The 24,302-nt window shown below is 37.0% G+C and overlaps 1 protein-coding gene across 19 annotated transcripts in view; it reads left to right on the top strand.

Moving 5' to 3' along the window:
• The window catches only part of dlg2 (discs, large homolog 2 (Drosophila)), a 194,733-nt gene that overhangs the window by 156,850 nt on the left and 13,581 nt on the right, over window positions 1-24,302 (top strand). For 15 of the 19 annotated variants that reach the window (XM_060895353.1, XM_060895357.1, XM_060895356.1 and 12 more), the window contains 4 exons: window positions 5,153-5,309; window positions 7,829-7,931; window positions 9,011-9,055; window positions 20,957-21,071. In XM_060895353.1, the coding sequence (XP_060751336.1) occupies window positions 5,153-5,309; window positions 7,829-7,931; window positions 9,011-9,055; window positions 20,957-21,071 (420 nt within the window). The remainder of the gene's footprint in view (window positions 1-5,152; window positions 5,310-7,828; window positions 7,932-9,010; window positions 9,056-20,956; window positions 21,072-24,302) is intronic. The other 4 variants (XM_060895369.1, XM_060895364.1, XM_060895365.1 and 1 more) reach the window with 1 other exon arrangement.

Here is a 24,302-nt window from a genome sequence, read left to right as displayed (position 1 = left end):
ATTATATAATATTAAGATTAAACAATATATTTTGCTTAGGTATAAAATGGAAAAGAAAACAATACATGGGGAATTCATATAAATATAATAATTGAGTTGTGTCCTCCATGAAAAGCAAGCTGGGGCTACTGTGGGCACATGTTTGACAAAACTAGACAGCCAAAGATTTGATAAAAGACAAAAAGACATTTGTCCAATCTTCAACTGTCTAGTTTTTATAAACATTTGCCCATTGTAGCCACAGATTCCTGTACTTAGCTGACAGGACTGATATCTGTTCTTTTGCTCTTTTTCCCAAACCCAAGCTTTGACATCTTGTGTGCTCTAATATGCTTTTCTGCTCTGTATATTTGTAGAGAGTAGTTATTTAAGTGCCCATTCACCTCTAGCATCAAACCATCCTGTCTGGGATGACAGGAACAATCCTGCCAGTCAAAGAGATTACAGTATAACATCTTATATTACAGTATTCTAGTGCATTATATGGATTGGAAATATAAGGAAGGCTTGGTGTTGTTGTTTGTAGCCTAACTGCCTCACTGCTCCAGGTTCCAGTTCGATCCTGAGCTCAGATTACAATCTCTGTGGACCATCTCATGTTCTCCCTGTGAAGTTTGAAGTTTGAAATCCCAATCTTTTAAATAAATATATTTTTATAAAAGCATTATAGGCATTGTATCGATACAATTGTGTGTTTCCATTCTGATATACAATACACTGAATGATACATTTGTACCAAACAGGATGTTTTTCTGATCCATTGCATTGCGAATGCTATAGGGGATATGCTATTGCCTTAGTGGAAAGAAAAAATGAACAATGGTTTTGGGGGAAACATGGTAATGACTATGGTCATTTAACATTGAATGCAACTCTATAACAATCCACATCACAACCTTTGTCACCAGATGTATTTACACACTGCTTATTTTACCCACTGACTGTGTTTATGGGCTACAGTCTGTTTATCTGCTGTGGCCTTCACCGAACAAGGGGAATTGATGCTCTAACCCACTCACACACACTCTTAGGCTTAGTCAGAAATTCAAGCTTGTTCAAACACACTGTGTCCAGCACTTTGATCATATCAGCCATCCAGTGTTCTAAAGTGCTTTTAATGCAGTTAATGTTTCCAGCATATGTATGCACAAAGTGATGAATAAACAAAGACACTCATTCCCTGGACTTAAATGTCTCATATTTCCTTTCCTTCACTGTTAATTATAGTGAATTTTAACGGAATTAACAGGCCCATGGAAGTCTACCAAACTGAATTAAATAATGGTACTATGGTTTGTTTGTATATATCTTTGCCAATATCATCTGTCAATCATAGCCCTAATACCACATTTTCATTCTATTTTGTTAAGTTTCAGAGCTGGTAAAGTTCTACAGTAAAAAGCCCTTGATTAAGTCATCTTCATGTTAGTGAGGATGTTTGAGATTTATGCTCAGGGATTTTGTATGGAATCTGAATCCCATTGCATTATATGGAATATTTCTGTGGAAGCCTGAATTAGAATTTTCATTTCCTTTTCAAGTGAACGGTAGGGCTGCAATTATTGAAGGTGACACTAAATAAATGGCTAGATACAGTGAGACGTGTGGGTCCGCATAAATAACTGTGTGGTTGCGGTATAATCTATGCTGCTATTCACACATCATTACAAACCAGTGGAGGCTTTTAGAATTTAAAGTAAGCACAATCTGTTTTGTTTGTTTTTCCATTTGGCATTAGGTTTCACGATGACAAATGTGGTGGAAATGAGAGAGAGAAGGCAAATGAGACAGGATGAGGAGGCAGCTGGCCAGCAGGAAATATTGTACTGATTAATGCAAATGAGCTTCCAGAGAACTGAATTTAAGTTTAGAATTTACATAGTCTTTAAGGGTATTTCGTAAATTAGTGTTTTCCTGTCCTTAACTGGCTTTTTTACAGTTTGGAATTAGATACCAGTCATCAGCATATTGCTAAATGTTGAATGTTTGATCTTGTGAGCGAGTTATTATTTTCCTTTTTTTTTTTTTTTTTTTTTTAATACTTTTCCAGTATTGTAAAAGAAGTTGTAAGACCACAGAATTATCTGTAGAATGTTAAATGACATGTTTATATCTTGCTCTTGCATGCGTATTTTGCTGTTCATTTGTTCATAATTGGAATGCAGAGATGCACTGAAAGTTGGGTATATGTAATCTTTTAGTCGACTGCAGAACTAATAGATATTATGATCATTTGATTACTAGATATTATGCAGCAGAGTTCCAATCTTAGTATGTAGAGTATGTCTTCCATCTAGTGGTAAATATAGGTAACTCTAGAAACTGAGAAAGGGCTCTCCTACGTTTCCCTGACCAACATTCTCTGCTCTCATTATCCTTCAAAATGATGAACTAACTATCCAGTAAACTACTAATTAATAACAGTAGTATGAAAGGAAATGTGTTCAGTTAGATGGCAAAAGGCCAACATTTGCCTCAAGCAATGATGTCAGTCATAGATATAAGATATAAGATCTATTTAGATAGACTATTACTGTGTGTGTCCCTTGCACCTAGTGTTCCCAGGATAGACTCTGCCTTATACAATATGTATAAGAATTATTAGTAAATATTTAGTTATGCTTAATCACTTACAGTTCCTCTGAAAGAAAGTGGGAGAGCAAGACCAATTCTTCTGATTTTGCTATATCTGATCAAAAATACTGGAATATGTGACAGCAAATGCAATCTTTGCACACCGTCATTGTTACAGCAAATGCAAACCACAATAAAATCCCAGGTCTCAGACCAAGAGAAGGCATTCAGTGGTATTGGTAACTGTTGAATCTGGAAGGGTAGACTTGGGCAAGTCACTTGTTGCAATGTTTCTGATTAATTAAAAATGTCTCCAAAATTTGCTGTGTTCAAGCTGTTTAACACATTTAGATGCAGATGTCATGAAAAATGCTAGGAAAATAATTTGTGTATAAACACTAAAGCTTGAACATACAGGTACACCCTTACGAGTGGCTTACCGACTATACCGATAATAATTTCATCTGGCCCAGATTCGGATAATAGCATTTGGTTTCAGCTATCAAAACACAGCTGCAACTAAACTTTGATGAGAACCAGGATGAGGTGCAACATTCAAAGATGGGCCACTTTCAGCTGCACAGTGGTTGCTTTTGGCCCATATTTCAAATGCCAGTATGTCCTAAATATTGGTGCTTACAGTTGGGTCATTCTTTACACATGACTTTGACCTTTATGTCCTTAAACTAAACTATATTTGGCTCAAAACTGCTATTTAAAAAGTCATCATTTTTATAAAGACCTTCCCAACCTTTTTTCCCATGTGAACCCCTCCAGCCAAAATGATTTGTCAGTAACCCTTAGAATTTTAAGATATGGAAATTAGAAATGAAACCTAAAAATGTAAAAAGGCAAAAATATAGCCTGTTTGGAACATGGTAATGTTATTATTATTGTTGTTGTTGTTGTTGTTGTTGTTGATGATGATGATTTAAAGTCTCAAAATTAGCCTTTGAAATATTTTTTATGGTTTTGTATCCAGGCCACATGATATTATCTACCCCTTGTTCTGCTTACAAAGATTTCCCATAGTCCTTTTCCATTTTCTGTAATTATAACATAGGCTTTTAAGTTTTTTAGTACTTTACCTTGCTTGCAAGATGTATGAAATAAAATTCAACATTATATTTCAACTGTTTTCATTTAAGTTGACATTGCAATACTGCTGTGTTCTAGTTTGTGTTCCCCATCTGTGTTCCACTGTGATTCTGACTGGCCTGAAGGCCTGGAGGTGCACCAACCCAGATATAGAGGGAGACAGAGTGAAGCAGACAGGAGTAGAAGGATAAAATGCACTAGGGGGGAAGAACAGATTGAAAGAAAGCTAGACAGGTAAAGGGAGAGATAGACAGAGGAAAGATCTACCATCTGCTCAGAAAGTGGCTCACAGAGGAGTCAGACCAGAGATAAGGTTGTGGTAATGTATTTATGGTTCTCCTGCTGTGTTAAAGCACTGTGTCTAGAACATTCTCACACTGTGCTATCTGTATATCTGTGTGAAACCTGTCTACATGATCCAACCGGAATTCATGTTATTTAATTGGTTGAGTCTGACAATCTGACCTGTGGCATCTTGCCTGATATATATGTATTTCACATTATGCTTTTTTTAAATGTAACATTTTAAAACATTTTAAAATCTAATGCCTGTGAGAGGAATTGCATTTTCAACACTGAAAATTCTTTGCCTTACCCCTTTCGATTCCTTCCCTTTTGTTGATCGGATGTGAGGCGAAGGAGCTTTTTGGGTCAGAAAAAAAGTAAACAGAGAATTGAAATGAGCCTTATCTACAGTATTGCAATATTGTGAAAGACAACTTTTCTAAGGTGTCTTAGAAATTATTCTTTTTCGTATTTTTATTATGGATCTTTAGCAGGTTTTTAAAAATACATTTTAAATAATCTTAAAAATATTGGAGACCAAAATGTATTTCTTTAAAAAAAAAAAAAAAAGATAATCATTTAGTGGCCTCCCTGCTTTATATACAAACATGGGAAGTATCTGATCACGGTCGTCTAATAATAGATAATTTTATTTATTATAATTTTAATAAATTTATTATTATTATTATTATTATTATTATTATTATTATTATTATTATTATTATTATTATTATTATTTAACCCGCGCGTGTGTGGGTGTGTGTGCGTGCGTGTGCAGGAGTGTGTGTGCGCGCGCGTGTGTGTGTGAAAGAGTGTGTGTGTGTGTGTGTATGCGTGTGTGTATGTGTGCGTGCGTGCGTGTGCAGGAGTGTGTGTGTGTGTGTGCGTGTGCAGGAGTGTGTGCGTGTGCAGGAGTGTGTGTGTGTGTGTGTGTGTGTGTGTGTGTGCGTGCGTGCGTGTGTGTGCGCTCTAAGAAACCACTGAAAATAGGACAAATTCTCTAAAAGTAGAGCAGTCCCCTATTAGGCATCAGCCATTGTGCTCAAACACACTCTAGACTGTGAGCTAGCACCTGGCCAGCTGGCCTACGAGTGTGTATGTATACAGCATTCCAGGACACGTATGTGTGTGGGTCAGGAGAGATGCTGAGCCCCACAGACTCTGAGCTGATGTATTATTGGACATGTGCATACAGGGAACCGAGGAAGATTGTTCTGCATAAGGGCTCCACCGGACTGGGCTTTAACATCGTAGGAGGTGAAGATGGCGAGGGAATCTTCGTGTCCTTTATCCTTGCAGGAGGACCAGCTGACCTGAGCGGGGAGCTGAGAAGAGGAGATCAGATCCTGTCTGTAAGTTTTGTGCCAAGACACACATTTATTTATTTATTTATTTATTTAGAAACTATTCGTTTTACCAGTATTTTTATTTATTTTTTTTTCTTTTCATCAATATTCACCTTTCTCTTTGATCAGTCTTGTACATTAATCTTTTCTTAAAAGTTTTGGAACTAATACATGATACATGTTGGTTAGACTAGATTATGCACATATACAGTATGTGTTTTATTTAAAATGACTAAAATATATATCAATAACCTAAGTCTATCTGCATTTAACGCCAAAATAGTGCAGATTCTCTGTCCAGCAGTAGATGGCGCCAGAATATTTAATGTCTCCACAGAAAAATGTTAGTCAAAAAAAAAAAAAAAAAAAAAGGCATTAGTAGAAGCTTTTGCAAAGTAATTAAGATTGAAGTAGCATCACGAAGTGGATACCAAAATATGCTGCCTGAAGTCAGCTTCCTGAGTGTCTTCATTAGAGCTCATCAGGCTCTATTTGGCTCTATAATTGTGGAATGACACAAATATCTCTAATCAGACACCTTCAGTTTCTTCATCGTTCATAATAAAATACTTTCAGACTTAGACCACTCCAAATCAGCTGTCCTCAATAAGCACCCCAATCAAAATCAGACATGCTCAGTTCCTGTGTTTCATCACTCCTAATCAGACATCGACACTACTTGTTCTCTGCTATTTACTGGGACTTCCTGCAGTTTTTATAGTTAGACCAGTTCACTAACGATGCAAATGGGAGAAAGAAAGATGGGGCAAAAACAATGAAAAGAGGAGAAATGAGACTGAAGGCGTAGACTGGGGAACAGTAGACACATGGGAATGAGGATGAAGGAAGAGACAGAGAAAGAGAGAGATAATGGTGTTCTGGCCTGATTTGGAGTCTAAGAATAGCTCTCAGGTTTGCCTTGTGAGTTTTTGCTGTCAAATGAGTCTGAGTACATGGGTTATACTGCAGACTACAGCAGACATTCACACATAAACACATTCACACACAAACAGGAAAGATGGAATGAGCAAGAAAACACAATAGGTTGCACATACTTACTCACATACACTTGAACCCCTCCATGCTGATCCATTCCATCAGCTTTCTCCACAGTGAAACTGAGTCAATGCACTAAAGATTTCTACTATGAATGCCTTATATTTGTATGACTCTGAAACAGAATGTGTGTTAGAACAGCTGCTTTATTGCTGTCCCTAGCCTGGGGCGTCTTTTCCCCCAAAATGACTTTCCATTCTCCAGCATGCAGTCTTGAGTCTCAGGATAGAAGCCCTACTGCATATTATCCTACAATACCCAGGGATAAGGTGATTTATTTTGCGGTATTCAAATATATCTGTGCTGATGTAATGTCCTGACTTTACACCACTATTCACTGCTCCAGAGTAGTACATGCTTGTAAGATCTATTAACATCTAACAAATGTATAAACTCTGAAGTTTAACATATTTTAAGATCTGGAAAACTGAATTTTATTGTTTGTGAGATAGTGTATAAAAGTATAATTAAAAATAATTAAATTCAACATACAATTTTCTCATATAGCTTGTTGAATTATGTTACCCATCTAACAGCATTAGCAGTGAAGGTTATGACTTCAAGGAAGGACAGCTACCTGCCTATTACTAATGAATATCACTTTAGTTTGTAAGTACATTATTACGATGGAGATGATGGATTAACAACAAAAGCAATAGAAATGACTCAGTAGAGGAAGAATATAAATAGAAATTACTAATCAGAATAGCACATATAATATAGCTGGCATGAGGTTTAGTAACATTTCAGAATTATTCTCAAAAATCCTGTCATTAGCTTGTCTAAGCATGCTAGCTTGAAATGTATAATATAATATAGGTATAATATAAGTAATAATTAATCTTACAAAATTAAATTTATGTTAGACACCTAACTAGCATTAGCAGTAAAAGATTTATTAGTGATTATCAATTAATTATAATATAAAATCTAATATAATTATGATATAATTCAAAAGTTTTGTCAGAAATACAGCCTTGTTCGCTTATGTTTCTTAGATGGATAGTGTTCTTTTTTTAGGATGAGGAGCACTTGTGAATATTAGTTTAATCAGATTCTCTTTCATAAGTTAGCTTTTTATGATAATGGACATTAAAGGAATATGACTTAAAAACCCTTGCAGAAAGGTTAGATTGTAGATTTGCAGGCTGCATAAGTTTACTATTATGTTCCTTCATGATCTTCATGAAGTTAGCTCATGATTGCTCGCTTGCTTAAAATATCTCTAAAATATATCTGTATGTTTGGCTTCCATCTTCTTCCTTCATTTACTCACTTACATTTTTACATGCTCAACAACCATTGATGAGCAACACACACACACACCATTTTTATTCCACATATTCACTCAAAAACATCACTTATCAATGGTTTCAATTGTATTATACTAGCTTTGATCACTGATCAAAGAGTAACAAGAGTTAATGTGTGTGTGTGTGTGTGTGTGTGTTTGTGTGTGTTGCATGCAGGTAAATGGCATTGATTTGCGAGGAGCTACACATGAACAGGCTGCAGCTGCACTCAAGGGGGCGGGTCAGACTGTGGCCATCGTTGCCCAATACCGGCCTGAGGGTGAGTGATGGACAGCTTTAGTGACCTATTATTGGCCAGAAGAGAATGTTTTGTTTTTAATTTAACCAAGCTACTCAGATTACCAAGGTGACCTGCAGCCCCAAGCAGGCCAGGAATACAACTAACACAGGCATTCGAAACACTTTTTTAATGTTTGATTTTTTTTTTAGCTTCTGTGATTAATGAATGTGTTTTCTGCTTTGGCTGCTGTTCTGGATTTCACAGCTGAGGAAAACAAATGTAGCATGTCCATACTTATATAACAAGATTAATCTATGTATGGTGCTGTTGTTCAGCTTTACATTTAAAGCCTGGTTAATACTTCTAAGTGTTAAATATACATTTATATACAATTCAAGGGGTAAATTACATAAGAGGAGGCACATTGATGGACTCAAGTGCAGTTCAAAATCCTAACAATGCTTTTTGTGTCTCTATAGTGCTGTGCACCCAACATTGTTCAGGCAAACACTAATTGGTTGAGGCAGGGAGATGTGCTGCGTTACTGTTGGTACCACATGCTTGCTCACTGTATTTAATAAAATGTAATATATTTCATGTTAGCTATATGGTGTGGTAGAATGTTGATAGTAAATATGTGTGTCAGAATAGGGGCATATCCAAGCTTCACTTTGACGCATGTTCTCAAAAAAAAAAAAACCTGGTTAAATTTAGTGCCTAATAGCATGACATCTGTGGAACTAGAAATAACATTGTTCTACTTGTTTATTAATTCTGCAGTAAAATTTGAGAATTTCCATTGTTCGATTATATGTAATCCATGCAGAGCACCCTCGTGTTTACAAGTACTCAGACACAGAAGTATTAACCAGGGCAATTATTTATAATATTTTAATACACAGTTTTGAAGGCTATTTAAAACAGTCGACTTTATAAGTATTTTATAGTATGTGTTGCTCTAATCCTGTGTGAAATGTAGTAAGAGTTTTGATTGAGGTCATAAAGCATCTTCTACTGTCCCCCTTCCGTATGGTGGTAATGTAAGATGTAAGGTATGTGTGGTAAGAGCAAGAGATCAGAGCTGTTCTGATGTCTGCTCTCTTTTTTTCACTCATCAGAGCTTGCGCTGTGCTCTCCACGTCGGGCTGTGCCTCCAGCCACAGGTTTGTGCCACACAATTTGTGTCTGGGCCAAGAGCAGCCTGCAGCCCCAGATCCTCAACCCAACCCTCCCCGCCACAAACCACACCCACACACACACACACACACAGAAACACCTGTCTACACAGACCAACAAAACCATAATCTTCTGGCCATTGTGTTCTTTTAAAAACATCAGCTGTGTATCTTTATATAGAGTCACAGAATGTGCCAGAAGAATCCTGTCCAGTTTTAGGTCGTCTGGCAGGTTTTCAGTTGGGTTTTAGGGGCATGGGCTCAATCTTGCCCAGAATCCGTTCTCATCATGGGGCTCTAACACGGAATGAGGGAGGGTCTCTGTGGATCACTTACCTGATCTGTCTCCACCTTTACCCTCTATATATGCCTGCTTGCACAGCTAACTAAGCTACACCCTGCTCTTATGCTTGCCTTGACGCTAACGCACAGAACACACACAGCCAGCACAAACCTACACACTCACACACACAGTAACACCCACAAATAGTGCATTCAGCAATAACTATAGCACTGCAAGATATTATCATATATAGGATAATATCTGATCTGTGTGTTATAGCTAAGTATAAAGTAAATTGTTAGCTCTCCTGGACACTGCATTTGCTCTCTTTATCCGTATTCCCTGTTCCTCTGATTTCCTTTTCCCTCTTTCACCTCCCGATGTCTACTGTTTAGACCCTGCGTTTTAAACATACTGTGCATCCAGACACATACAATATATACACATAAACCCACTTCAACAGGGATCAAAATGTCCCAGTACTCTGCTAAAATGTCTAACAGAAAATATCCGATTTAGTCTATCTTCCTTACATAACCAATAGCGGAAGGTATTAATCGCTTTTTAGGCCTATCTTGTATATCTGCCTTCATATTAGAGTGGTTGCACATTCTGCTAGCATTAATCCTATTATTATCTCTTAGGTCCCTCTAGTCTTCGGCATCTCACACTGCCCTTCAGCGAACTGCAGAGGTCAGCTCTAATAGTGATGCTGACCTGAAACCGAAGGCTGCTAATGCGGCACATGATTTGTACTGTGTTCTGTTTTCTGTAGGGCTGAATGTACCCAGCTCAGCTAACCAAGCAGCAGCACTGAGGCAGCAACTTTCTTCTGCCCATGCAGGAAAAACACATAGGGCTTCCTGTATTGCAGTCACACAGATTGGCAGATGGGCCCAGGTAGCGTTAGGACTCGCTAGGGCTTTATTGTCATGCTGATGCCTCAATTATTTACCAGTGAAAGCTGGCGTGTTGCTATTTTTGTTGGGCAAGTTTCTTCTCCTTTTCCTTTGCACGCTGTTGCAATTTTTGTGGTCATAAATGTACATTTGTATGTATTTAGTGAAGTGGTACAAAAGCGGAGGTAACACTCTACAATACAGTGTGAATACAGTGAGAAATTCACCACCTCTGAGACTTCCTTATACTATGCATGAAAGATGAATAAGACAGTATTCCTCATGCATATTAATTATCTTGTCATGTCATGTCTCATTTCTTACAACCGTGTTTTTTGTGGATGTTTACTATTTGTCACCCTTCTGAACATAAACCAGAGCTTCATTCAAGTACTAACTAATAAAAAAGTGTTAATTATTTTAATTATTATATATAGAGAGAGATACCACTATAGACATATTTGCTTGATAAAGCTCTAACACTAAACTAAAATGCCTTTATAACCTTTTTGTATAAATGTAATATGCAAAGCTTTCACATGCTTGAGGATCAGCATGATGGTGGGTGTGTGTATGTAGGGGGTAATGTAAGCAAGACTTGAATCAATATAATCACCTATTTGTTTAAGATTTCCAAAGGCCAGCCATTGTTTAATTCTATAATTTGACCTTGTCTGACATTTTGATTTTGTTAATGTTAGAGATTTACTTAAGTCTAATTAAAATTTATGTTGGATTTAAATTAAAATAGATCATTGGAACTGGAATGAAACAAAAACACCAAAGCTTACAAAGATGAAGGAATGGATAAATATTGTGTGTCTGCAATGAGCCTCCTTTGCATTTTTGTAAAGATTTAGAAAGGAAGCTTGGGCTTACCAATTTATTGAATAATTCATAGAAGTTATTGAGTTCTATGTTCTATGCTTTTGAAAGGAAAACCTGAATGCTGATGAACTGGCAAACTGGGAGCTTAAGGGGTTAAGTAGAAGAGAGAAGAGGAAGCTTGAGTGGGAGAAGGAAAGTGAGGGAGATAGTATAAATAGAAAAAACAACTACACTTGATACCTCTGTCTTTTTTTTTATATTGTTAGAGATGCTTAATCTCACTTGATTTTATCTAAAATCATAGGAACAGCATACCCATTCTGATGACTCATTCTAATCTTTCTAATTTTATCCAACTCTTGTAATTACGCTGATATGGTAATTGTGTGTGTGTGCGTGCATGTGTATGAGAGAGAGAGAGAGAGAGAGAGAGAGAGAGAAAGAGAGAGAGAGAGTCATCAGTGCATAAATCATCATCCTACACTATATAGCCAAACATTTGTGTACACCTGATCATTACCACAATGGTTTAAAACACTATTTCATTTCATTTCAGATTTGAGATCAGAGCTATAAACACTAGAACTTAAGAATATACAGCTTTTCTTTTCTTTATCCACTGAATACACTCAGGGTCCTGTGAGCTCCAGTGGACAGCACTGACATCACTGGCATTTGTGTATGCTTGTGAAATGTACTTCTGTTTGTAAAAATATGTGAGATAGCAATATGAGATTGCTAAAGGGGATGGCTAGCATTACGAGCATTTGTAAACTTAACTACGTTATCTACAACCTCCAGTAAACCTTATGAGAGGAATGTAACTGTGGTTAAAGGAACATATGTTTGTGTCTTTATGCATACATTCCCCTTCCAAAAAAATGGCATCTTACCTTGTAACTACTTACATGCATAGTTACAGTACATATATCACTAGAATTCTATTTTACCCTTCCTAAGAGCAGTGAAACTCACATTCATATCCTGTGCAACATTGACATTAATGCTGATAGGAAATGTATTAATTGATGGCTATTTTCAGCTTGTAGCACAGGTGTTCCCAAACATTTTTGGGAAACAACCCTAAATTCCAGATATACAATATAGAACTACAGTAAAATACATATGAGTAACTTAAGTAAAATGTTTTGTAGTTTTAGACCTACAGGTTCTCAACGACAGAGCAAAAGATTTTTCATTGGTGCATGTGTCTATCACACACTTGCAACCACTAACACTTTATCTGTGGACTTTGAAACCAATTCTAAAAGTTTCTTAACTCTAGGGAACCGCAGCTATTTTAATGGTCTTAGAATGGTCTTATACTCACTGCAACTGAAGAGAGATGGCAGGAGCTTTAAAGCTCCATCTTTATAAGCAGAGTAGCTGGAACTCTAAACATAGTTACAAGCTGTTGCAAACAAATCTCTCTAATGTGTCATGGGAAGTGAGGTCAGTTACTGTATGTATAAAGGTCAGGATAAAGAAAGGGAACGACACTATGACAAGGATATTGTTTTCAGATTGTATCTTTACATTTAATTTAATCCATCCATGGGCAAACATATTCGATTTTTGGGTGATATTTCAAATAAACAATTCAGAATGAGATGATTGTTGAGACAAACTGATTACTTTTGCTCTACAGCAGATGTCTACTTATTACTTTTTCATAGCTATTGTATCCACAGACATGTCATTACTCTCAGACATGCCTGAAAGGGTTATTTGCTCTGAATTTAGTGTGCATGTTGTTACAGACACACAGCCAGAGAAAATAAGAGTTATTTTTAGAGAACTATGACTGAATAATATATTAAATATCTGACAGTATTTTGTCTGAACCAGATTTCAGTCTCATTTCATAACATCAGGCAGTAACTTCTTATACTGATATACTGTTTTTGGCTGCATCTTTGGCATGTTATCGGAAAACAAAGATGTCTGCACAAAAGCCAACATCCTTTGTACCATAGAGCTTGTAAGTTTTATGCAACAGTCAGTTGGGCTATTTATGCATTTGTAATGCAATGAAGTGCATGGTAATGTATAAATATGAATATTGATTATTCTCAGATATTTCCTACTAAATGGCTTTAGTACTCATTTTAATTTTGTCCAATTAAAAATGAAGATATATAAAATCAATAGTGTACTCTGTACTGCAGGAGAGTTAAAGATCAAATTTCCACTTCCTTTACTGATTTCCTTTGAGATTTACAGCAGTTAGCATTACCAAGGCTTTTTTAAAAAACAAGTAAAGTAGCAGATGGTGGTTTTGATGCATTTTCAGCATGATTTTTTACACTTGCACAGATAAAGTGATAATACTGATGGCACGCTATAGGTGATATATGTGTGTGAGCTCAGAGCAGCAGCTGAATTAATCATCATTACGTGCATTCAAATCTGTCCTCACAGTCTTCTTTGATCCTGATGACTCTCTAAAGTTCAGAGCTCAGCTTAAAAGCTAGAATAATCATCATTATTCCATCTGCTGGTTGTTAGTGTCAGTGTCAGATGTAAGGACAACAGATTGCATCGCGCAGAATTAAGAACTTAACTGACAATATAGAATGTTATACTGTATATCTTAGATAATTATAAATTATCTTCACAAATAAATTTCAAAGACATTTACAGGTCATTAATGCACATAATGTAATTTAAAAAAATAAGCTTATAATCTTAAATGTACTGACTGCAATTTTAATCATTTCAACAATTTAGGAAAACTAAAATAATACTATTAAATATAGTGCATTAATTAACTTTTTACCAGAGGCTAAGATTTTCCTCATGTTTTGTTTATTCCTGTGTTCAGCAGTGAATTTCTTTGTCAAGTGTGGTTAAAGGCTCATATAAAAATAGACACTTGGTGCTTTAAGAATTTTAGCTCTTCATAAGTACAGTATTTCTTGTCTACCTAGCCTACTAGGGGCAATACATTCATAGAAAAGTGTCTCCATCATTAAAGGAATGAATTCTGGTTCACTAGGTTACAGACTTAAGATACCTAAATCATACCAAAATTTACTGTACACACATACAGTACAACAAACAGGGAAGAAAGTGCTAGTTGAAGTGTTTCATGAATAAGTAGGAATTCAACCGTTGTATGAAAATAGTCAGCTGTCCAGACCCCTATGGGAAGTTCATTCCACCATGTTGGTGCCAGAACAGAAAAGAGTCTTGTAGTATACTTACCTCTTACCCTGAGAGATGGTGGGACCAGTCGAGCAGTATTAATAGCTCTAAGGGTGCAAGGTGCAGTGCGAGGAGTGATGAGGGCTATGAGCTAAGAGGGAGCTGGTAAATTTTTGGCTTTGTAGGCAAGCATCAGTGTTTTGAATCAGATGCGTGCAGCTACCGGAAACAAGTGGAAGGAGTGAGCAGCGGGGTGGTATGCGAGAACATGCAGGTTGGAAGGTTGAAAACAAGTCTTGCAGCTGTATTTTGGATCATTTGCAGAGGACGAATTGCGTTCATATGTAGACCTGCCAGCAGTGAGTTGCAGTATTCCAGTCTTTAGATGACAAGAGACTGAATACCTGAGCAGCCTGTGTGGACAAAAATGGTCAAATCCTTCTAATGTAGGTAAGGAACTAGCATGAGCGTGTCACATTAGCAACATGCAAGGAAAAAGACCGTTGATTGTCCATGGTTAACCCCAAGGTTGCGAGCTGTGACTGAAGGGGAGATCAGATCGTTATGAAGGGATATTGCATGACCTGGGGATGAATCATCTGGGATGATCAGCATTCAGGATTGAGCCGTCATCCATGATGATATTTCTGCCAGACATGCTGAGATAGACAGACAGTTGATTATAGACAATGCATTCAAGACTTTTTGAAAGGAAACAGAAAAGTGATACCGGTCTGTTGTTACTGATGTCTGATGGATCCAGAGCAGGTTTCTTTTGGATGAGAATAACCCTTGCTCTCTTGAAGGTAGTTGGTACATGACCAGATGCTATGGATCCATTGATGATAGTGGTAATGAAGGGCAGAAAGTCTTGTGAGATGGTCTGGAGCATAGTGGAAGGGAGTGGATCGAATGGGCTAGACCGGATGAGTTATAAAATCTCTTCTGCTGCTACAGTTAAAAAATGTGACAACAAAGGAGTAGGGGAATCCTGACTGTGAGATATAGGTGCAGTCGGGGCAGAAGTGAAGGTCTTGCAGATATTCTCAGTCTTCTCATGGTAGAAAGAAGCTAAGACTTCTGCAGTTAGGGAGGATGAAGCAGGTGGAGCTGGGGGGTGAGTTGAGAAGAGATGATGTTGTGGAGCTCATGGGGGTCATATATAATAAGTCATATATAATAAGTAAATATACAACATAACTCATTTTAAAAGTAATAAGTGCTACTGTGTATTTCCTGTGCAGCCATGTTGATTTGATGTCACTTGCTGAACTCCAAGTTGAAGAGAACACCAGTCTTACCCCACCACCCAACCCAACTCCTTCGAGGAATTATGAGGAGAGTTACAGTTTTATGACCTTTAGATGAATGCAGAATTATTGCAGCATTATATTAAAAAGTGACAGTATTTGTTTGCAGTGCAGGAATTTCAATGAAATTTATGACAGGAACTTTACTAGATGGTATTAAACATTTATTAAAATTTTATTTGCATAAGAATGCAGCCTTGCTTAAGGGCCTCGCCGTGTTATGAGAGGACATTGGTGCTTGTGGTCCAGCTGCAGGCTACAGATCCTTAATGAGCACGCCAGAGGCAACAGTGGCAAAGAAAATCTCTCAGAGCTGGAATAAGAAAAAAGCGAAATGGGAATCCATACTGAGATATTGTGCATTATTATAAGCAGTCATACAGGGGAAAAGAACAACTAGTAAAATGTATTGAAATATACAGACTGTTATCCATAGAAATGTGAATAGTAATTTTCATATATTCATAGAGACAAATATTTCATCTATATGGAAATTAGCACAACACTTTTTCCTAGTAATCACATCCCCATTCACTCCTAGTCATTTTTGGACCTCATAAAAATGGACGGTTATGAAGCAGTAGCTATGGTGGATCTTTTGCACCCTGATTAATTCTACTCACTCTCCACATCTGTCAAACCCTAATGCACACAGTATCCTTACACAAAACCTTCACATTTCTGTAGTTAGTGTTTTGTTGTCAAGGACATGAAGATTATGGTATTCTCTGTGATCTAGCTGTATTTTTGCCTCTACACTTTTAACAAAGAAAGGATTTCGTAACATGTGAGGACACGGAGTAATGGCAAAACTGTGTTTATAACATTTCTACAACAGACTGTTCAGTTGTTGTTAATATTTTTACAAAACTCTTCAAAAGACATAATACAGGGGGCAAAGCTACAGGGTTCTCTTCACAGATGAGAGCAAATACTTGAATGATGGTACAGTATTTGAAAATATTATTTCCCTTCCTGGTCATAACTACAGACTAACCTTTTAGATGCAGTCCTAGATGTTCTGGCTACAATAATGCTGCTGGAAGCATCTCTCCACATCTCCATCTCCCTCTATGACCTCCATGATTAGTTAGTAGCTGGTATAAGCTCTGCTGTTGTCACTCAAGTTTTCTACATTGGAAAACAATTCTAAAATCAGGAGAGGGAAGTCACATTCACAGTAGAAGGACAAATAGCAGAGTAATTGTAGTGCTACTTCTCTTAAAACATACTCAAGTAAAATTACATATTACATGTTGGATTTTTATTGTATTGTGGTATTGAACATTGCTGTAGAAACTTTACAGATGTCATTTAGGTTATTATTTACTTTAATATTCAAGATGTAGAGTATGTACACGGTAGATACTCTACTATAAAGTGCTACCTCAGTTTTACTAATGTTTAGCTTATTTTGAAGACCGGTTTTATATTTTGTATCTCACTGTAAATGATGTTCATTAGATCTAGAATTGAATAAATATTGATTAAACATATTACAGTTAACTTGCAGAAGCCATGGAATAGCTCATAATATCTTAACCATCAAACTATATTATCTTCCTCATAATACAAGTCCTGTTTGTGAAATGTTATTATATTAATAATTCATATTACTGAGAACATAAATGATACATCCTTTATATTGGCTTTGTTCTCTTATGTTTTAAGGGCTTATTTTAAAAGATATAAAAGATCCAGGGTTGAATTAAAGGACATGGGTTAGAAGTAAAAATATGACAGTGAGAAAAGACAGATTCATGCTGCTATAATATGCTGCGGTTGTAGAATAGCAGTGTAGTATTGGGAGAGAAGAGGAAGAGAAAGAGTCATATTGTGTGGTGGGCTGTGTGTGTGTGTGTGTGTGTGTGTGTGTGTGTGTGTGTGTGTGTGTACTGTATGTGTGTGTGTGTGTGTGTGTTTGTGCGTGTGAGAGAGCACATATGGGGAGCGGCCAATCCCTCACACTGCTGCAGACAGCATCTCTCTACACTGATCCACTCTCATCCTCTTTCCTCCTTCACCATTCCCTCATATTCATTCACTTGCTTTCTCTCTTTCCTCCTTTCAGTCCTTCTCTTTTTCTCTGCTTCCCTGTCCTCTTTTTACTCTCTGTCTTTCTTTCCCTCTCACTAGCACACTCACTCACTTGCTCCACGCTGGTCTAGTCTTTGTTCTTTGGAGCACTTTTTATCTGTGTGACTGCAAAGCACAGTGTGTGTTTGTGTGTTAGTTTGGATGTGTGTGCTGGAGATGGATTAAAGTGTGAGATTGAGAGATTCAGAGTCTCTCCAGGACCACAGCTGTAGCAGGAAGGGTGTGTGGATCAGGACTCAGAACGGTAAGCGGGTACTGTATACTCGGACTTGCACTGTTTCCATGTGAGCTGTTACTAATCCTCCATCATGTGTGGGGTAGCTGCAGTGTAAATATGTGCCATGGTGCAGTCTGAGAGCTTGTTCTTCTGCACAGGTTTCATTCTTGGTTGAGATTAGGTCATTGTTTTGTTAATGATCTATTTTTAGAATAGTTCCTATGGCAGTTCCTTATTGCTGGCATGTCATGGTCAACATTTAATTTTACACTAATGTGTCTCACAGATAAGCCACAGATTCTGATCTCACCGGTTCTTTTTTCCATGCATTTTAAACAAATGATGCTATAATATTGTCATTGAGAGTATGTGTATCTTTCAGCCTTTCAGTCTTTTAGTCTGAAGTGTCTCAAAAATGTGCTTGCTACAGCTCTGCCTTTTTTTTTTTTTTTTTGTACATCCTTTCTCTTTCCCTCACTCTATATGTTTCTGTCTCTTTGCTTGGAAGACATATAAGGTGACTATATACAGAATGTGAATGGGAGACTATTTGAACTTTTTTTAACTAACTGATCATGATTTGCACAAAATAAACGTCCAGAGTTTACTAAAGCCACAGTGGTTAAGGGTCGGGATAGATTTAGGTGTAAGGTCTTTACAAAGATAGTAAGAAAAGTGTATATGTGTGTGTGTGTGGGGGTGAGTGAGTGTGTGTAATAGCGCAGCACTCTTATTAAGTGTCACTGAAGTACACTCCAGAAACTGATATGCATCATCACTCACTAACACAACATCACTTTGCTCCAAAAGTCTTTCATTTTCTGGTACATGTCACTTTTACAATTATTACTATGTCTGTCTATTTACAGTAGACATACAGAAGTAATAAATAGTATGTAAAGCTGTGGTAACAGAGATACAATTCTTTGGCTTCTGGGATATAGTGGTTAAAGTTTTGCCCTGCACAGTGTTCATGTCTGACTGGATTGCCCTTTCTTTAACCTACCATTGTTTCCTGAAGGTCATGATTGCCAGCCAGCCTCTTTATGTTGTATCTATTGCAGCACAGATTCTTCTCTCTACAACCTCAAGTCTCAAATGGCAGATTATTCTTTAGTGGATTTATAACAGTGGAATTTAATGAAGATCAGTCCCTGTTTGGATACACCTACAGATTTTCCCCATAAGTAAAGAACATCTTGCATGGCTGTGAGGTGAATGGCTTAAGATTGTTGCTATTTTTAAGCTTGGTAAAAATAATAAACAGGTTTTTTGAAATTTTAGGGAATTCTGTTAAATGAATAAATCTAGTGAATGAGTGTGTGTGTGCCCTGCGATGGGTTGGCACTCCGTCCAGGGTGTATCCTGCCTTGATGCCCGATGACGCCTGAGATAGGCACAGGCTCCCCGTGACCCGAGGTAGTTCGGATAAGCGGTAGAAGATGAATGAATTAATGAATGAATAAATCTAGTTACTAATTTTATTCTAATCATAGTTACAAATGTAACCATACTGTGTTCTAATCTGACAGTTAAATATGAAATGCTGATATGTGGCAAAAAAACAAAGAATATTAGTAAGGTGGTGGGCTTTAGCATGTCCTAGATTCTATACATCCCTAGAACTGTACTGGAGAGATGAACACCATTCTTCCAATTGATATTTCCCTAAATGTTAAGTTGATGCTTGTGGTGGTGATGGAGGTGGTGGTGGTGGTGATGGAGGTGGTGGTGGTGGTGGTGGTGTCTGTTACACCCTTCCAAAATCTTCCATTGGCATTCATTTGGGCTCATCTGGCGACTGTGAAGGAAAAAACCTCATAGCATACGAGTTACTTCTTGATTATTTCATAACCATCAAACCATACAACGAGTGCCTCGTGCCCTAAATGATGGGGGCAGGGTCATCCTGGAGGAGACCATATTCATCAGGATGTTTTTTTAATAATGTAATTATGTTAGATCAGAAAATTTCAATAAAATTTTATTTGTATAGCGTGTTTAACATTGTCGAAAAGCACTTTGTCCTGATTTGTAACACTTTTCTCTAAAGGAGACAAGTGGATTGTGCTATGGATGAAACCTTCAGGTTCATGATGTTTCATTATATACTTTTCTCCTTCGAAGGCAAGAAACATTTTTGGATCATTATTTTTTCCAATAACTTCTCCATGCTTAAAAGTTATTGAAAACTCTATAATGAGAAACTTTCAATGAACATTCTGTTCACCTCCGAAATCTAAGTCCTCTTTTTGCAGCCATTCCACTGGTGACTTGGTCTCACCGCTGTCTTTAGGGTATTACTGCTGTGTTGTTCTTTAAGAAAGAGAAGTGTGGAGATAATGAGCAGTTTGTCAGCATAGACTATTTCTTTCTGTCAACAAGCTGTCATGCAAATGTATTTAAAAATATATAAGGATGAAAATATACGGATGGTCTGTCTTGCTGCTTGGGGGATTCGGTATTAAAGATATTAAAGGTAAAGATAACTTTATTTAGTAGAGTTTTTGTAAATGTTAAGAATGATGTACATTCCAATCAAAATGTCTAATTTAATAGCATGAAAAGTGAAAGAAGGTGTTTTATGAATGACAGGAAGCATTTAGTCTGACTGAGATTTTATTTGTGGAATTTTAAGGGAAACTGTAAAATGTTATTGTGTCACAAGCTGACATTTTTAGGAAAATTTAGGGAAATGCAAATAGAAAAAAAATAACTTTTAGAAGTCTGTGTTTGTGTTTAGTTCAGGATGAGAAACTCTTGTTTGTTGTCTATAATGAACATGAACACTATACCCCCCCTTCACTCTCTCTCTCTCTCTCTCTCTCTCTCTCTCTCTCTTTGGCTGTATTATGATGGTGGGCTGTGAAAGACTGAGAAGTAAACCACTGCTATCAGACCTCAGTATCAATAGCACTGTGTATTGATGTCCTGTATTGATCCTCACTGATCCTTTTCTGATCCTTTTACCTTCAAACAACGAGCGTGCTTTTGTACGGCTCTGCTATTGGAGTGCACTCTGTTTGAGGTGGGAGTGCATTAGGTTAGTAAAGGTTAGTAGCAGTAATGTGTTGACAGGGTGGTGTTTGTTTGTGTTTGTGTTGTCAGAGTACGGGCGCTTCGAGGCCAAGATTCATGACCTGAGGGAGCAGATGATGAACCACAGTATGAGCTCCGGATCAGGATCCCTCCGAACCAATCAGAAACGATCCCTCTATGTCAGGTACAGACACACACATGCACACAAACATACACACACACACAGAAGTATACAAATATTTTTACACAAAAAGTGTAAAAATATAAATTAAGCATAGGTTCAGTTTCTCCTGACTATAAATTTGAGTGAGAAATGTGTTAGAGAGACAGTGTTTGAGAAGTCTGTTAGATACACAGACACATAGGCCTGTTAGCAGGTATGCATTTTCATCCAAATTCACTTTTGCTTTTATTTTTATCTAGCTGCTCTTCCTGTGAAAAGGTAAATGAAAGTGAAAGGTAAATGGCCTATAGCATTGCACCTTGCTAGTAATGTAGGTAATAGAGAATGGGGAGAGGAGTAGAAAGAAAAAGCTTAGCTTGCTAAATGAAGATCCCACTGGGGCTCATTTACTTACTGCAGAGCAATAACCTCGTTTCTCTCATGTTGTAATAGCTCAACAAGGCCATAGATCAGCTTTCGACTACACACAGGACACAAGACTTCTATACTGTTTTCCTTATTCTAACCTTCTTATTTATTTTTTGTTGTGATGATCTCACATGACATGCCTTGGCCCAAATCTGTGATAATTTAGAAAAATTGCATATCCTCTGCGGTGATTGCGTGAACGAGAAATACAGCAGGAACTAATTTGAGGTTTTGAGGTTTGCAGATTTCCAGCCTTACTACATTTCAAAATGCCTCACAAAAACCTGAAAATAACCGAAGAAACGTGGGAATTGTGAAGGAGAGACATATCATATGCACTTATACATAGTTTGTGGTCCCAATGGGCTTCATTAGTTAAATCATTGCTCACTCAGAAGAGGTCATTAATATTTCAACTAAATTTTGAAATGTATGATGACTGATGACTTCATGAATAAGGACATTTTATATATATATATATATATATATATATATATATATATATATATATATATATATATATATATATATATATATATGTATATATGTATATATATATATATTTTGTATATATTATGTATGATTATACCTGTGTATAAACATTTGTTGAATGGCTGATGAGTATATGTTTGGGTATCTGCATTATAAACCTAGAATTAAATTTATCCAAAAATAACCCCTATAGCCATGGAGTCTAATATTAACCTGAACCAAGGCACAAACTTGATCACAAGCCTCAACCTGGACCTGAGCCTAGTCCTGTATTCTAATTAAACCTTCTGGGGAAAACTGCTTGTTTAGGTGTTTGTTGATGTTGGTTTTATGTCAGTCTTAATGCTGTGGTATGGAACTTTATGATACTTTGAGGACTCTGTATTCCTTCTGAATGCCTGCATTCTTTTTATATAATTTAACTCAAACAGGTGAATTAATGATTATAAAAGACATCAAATGTTTATTTTTTATTTCATTGAATTATTTTTTCCGTTTCTGTTTTTAGTTTGTTTTGTTTGTTTCATTATTTATGCACTGTTTATCATCTCAAAATGCTGTATAATTAACAACAGCGCATGCATGTTACCATAGGAACAGACCACCTCAATCCACTTTTGTTCTCTGCACAGATTTAACTCTGTGTAGTGTGAATGTGTGTAACATTGCAGCTATGGCAGTGTTTCAGTGGTCACAGCACTACCGTATGATAGACCTCTCCACTTCATGAGTAATCCCATAGGCTAGTGCAGTTACTCTGCCTTTACTCCATCAACCAAAGCCCAGCTGTATACCTCTGATATCTCTGTGTAATTCCACTGGTATCTGTATTTATTTATGGACTGATGGCCTGACAAACCAAAGCCTTTGGTTAAGCAATTGTCTAAGGATCTGGCAACCTTTATCAATCTTCATGTTTGCTTCACTGTTGCCATGGCAGTGTGTGCATGTTTCTTGTGTTTGTATGTGTAGGTTATGTGTGTACATATCATTATGTTGCTCTATGAATATTTGCTCTTTATTTGTAATGGCATTAGCAAGCATCTTTTTGTGACAAACAAAAATCCTTATGTGTCCTTCTAATACCCTAAGTCTTGTTGGTGTCAACTCGATGAAGGGTATGGGAGCAGAGCTTTTGACTGATTTCTGGGTCTGTAAAGTTGAGAGCATTTAGTGTGTACTCATCAGAGTGTTTTTATAGTCATCAAGTTGTTAAGCTGTAACATCAAAAACACCAGAGATTTGTTTTGTTTCCTTTACTATTGAATCTTTATTGACTTTGTGTCAGTGAAATGCAGTAGCATGTTTCAGTTTAGCTGACTTTTTCTTAACATCAGTACTGTATATTTGTATGTTTGGCTAAAAGACATGATTGATGGCTTGTCTTCATGAGTTTATTTGAAGCTTTGGAAGAATGATTATCGTATAGAAGAGGTACAGTCATATAAAATAGTTTTCTGTTTTCTAGATTTTTGTTCTAGCTTTACTTTTTTGATAGGAGCACTTAACCTACAGGGGTTCTACCAAATAAGTCCATTTTTGGGTGGTTGTTGGGAGCTTTTTTCAGTGTAGTGCTGTTACTTCACATTGTGAAAAAAACATTAACATATCTTTGTTTAGCAAATGACTACTTTCTCAATCAGATATCAGATTTAAACAGTCATTACTATAGAATTTGCCATTTACAGCTTTATTTGTGTTTGTGTGTTTGTGCTTGTGTGTGTGTGTGCGGGGGGGAGGGGGGTGCTTATTTCCTTAATTATAAGCGCAACAAAAATGAGTGGCCCTAGGCTCACAATTAAGAAACTCTCTTAGTGATTTTGCTTCATTTGTGTGTGTGTGTGTGTGTGTGTGTGTGTGTGTGTGTTGGATATGTGTGTGGATAATTATCTTTGCTATTGCAGTTCATTTCAGATGGCAAAAAGTATCAAACCAGTCAGTGTCATATTTTTTGGTTTTGTGTGTGTGTGTGTGTGTGTGTGTGTGTTTGTGGTACCAACAATGTCTATGATGTCAGCTCTTTAACCTCTTGCAGTTGAGTTCTTTCACTGCAAGAGACTGAGAGCCTGGATTTGGTGTTCTTCATATCCTGTATGTAATTGTTAACTGAGACACAGACTTCATTCATTATTCTGTGGATGCAAGTTCTCCTTATCTAAATCAGGCTGAATGAGAGCCCAGAGCTTGCATAGTAACAGCTGAGTGACTCACCAGCACCAGAAGGAATAGAGCAGGAAATACAGACCACACATGGAACATAGACATTGATATAGTCTAGAGAATGTTGGACTTCAAGATTTGACAATCAAAATGTCTTTATTGTTCTGTAAT

Source organism: Tachysurus vachellii, chromosome 20 (genome assembly GCF_030014155.1).
Source record: "Tachysurus vachellii isolate PV-2020 chromosome 20, HZAU_Pvac_v1, whole genome shotgun sequence".
Classification (NCBI taxonomy): Eukaryota; Metazoa; Chordata; class Actinopteri; order Siluriformes; family Bagridae; genus Tachysurus; species Tachysurus vachellii.
Note: the sequence above shows the minus strand (reverse complement) of the source record. Positions and strands in the feature narration are given on the sequence as shown.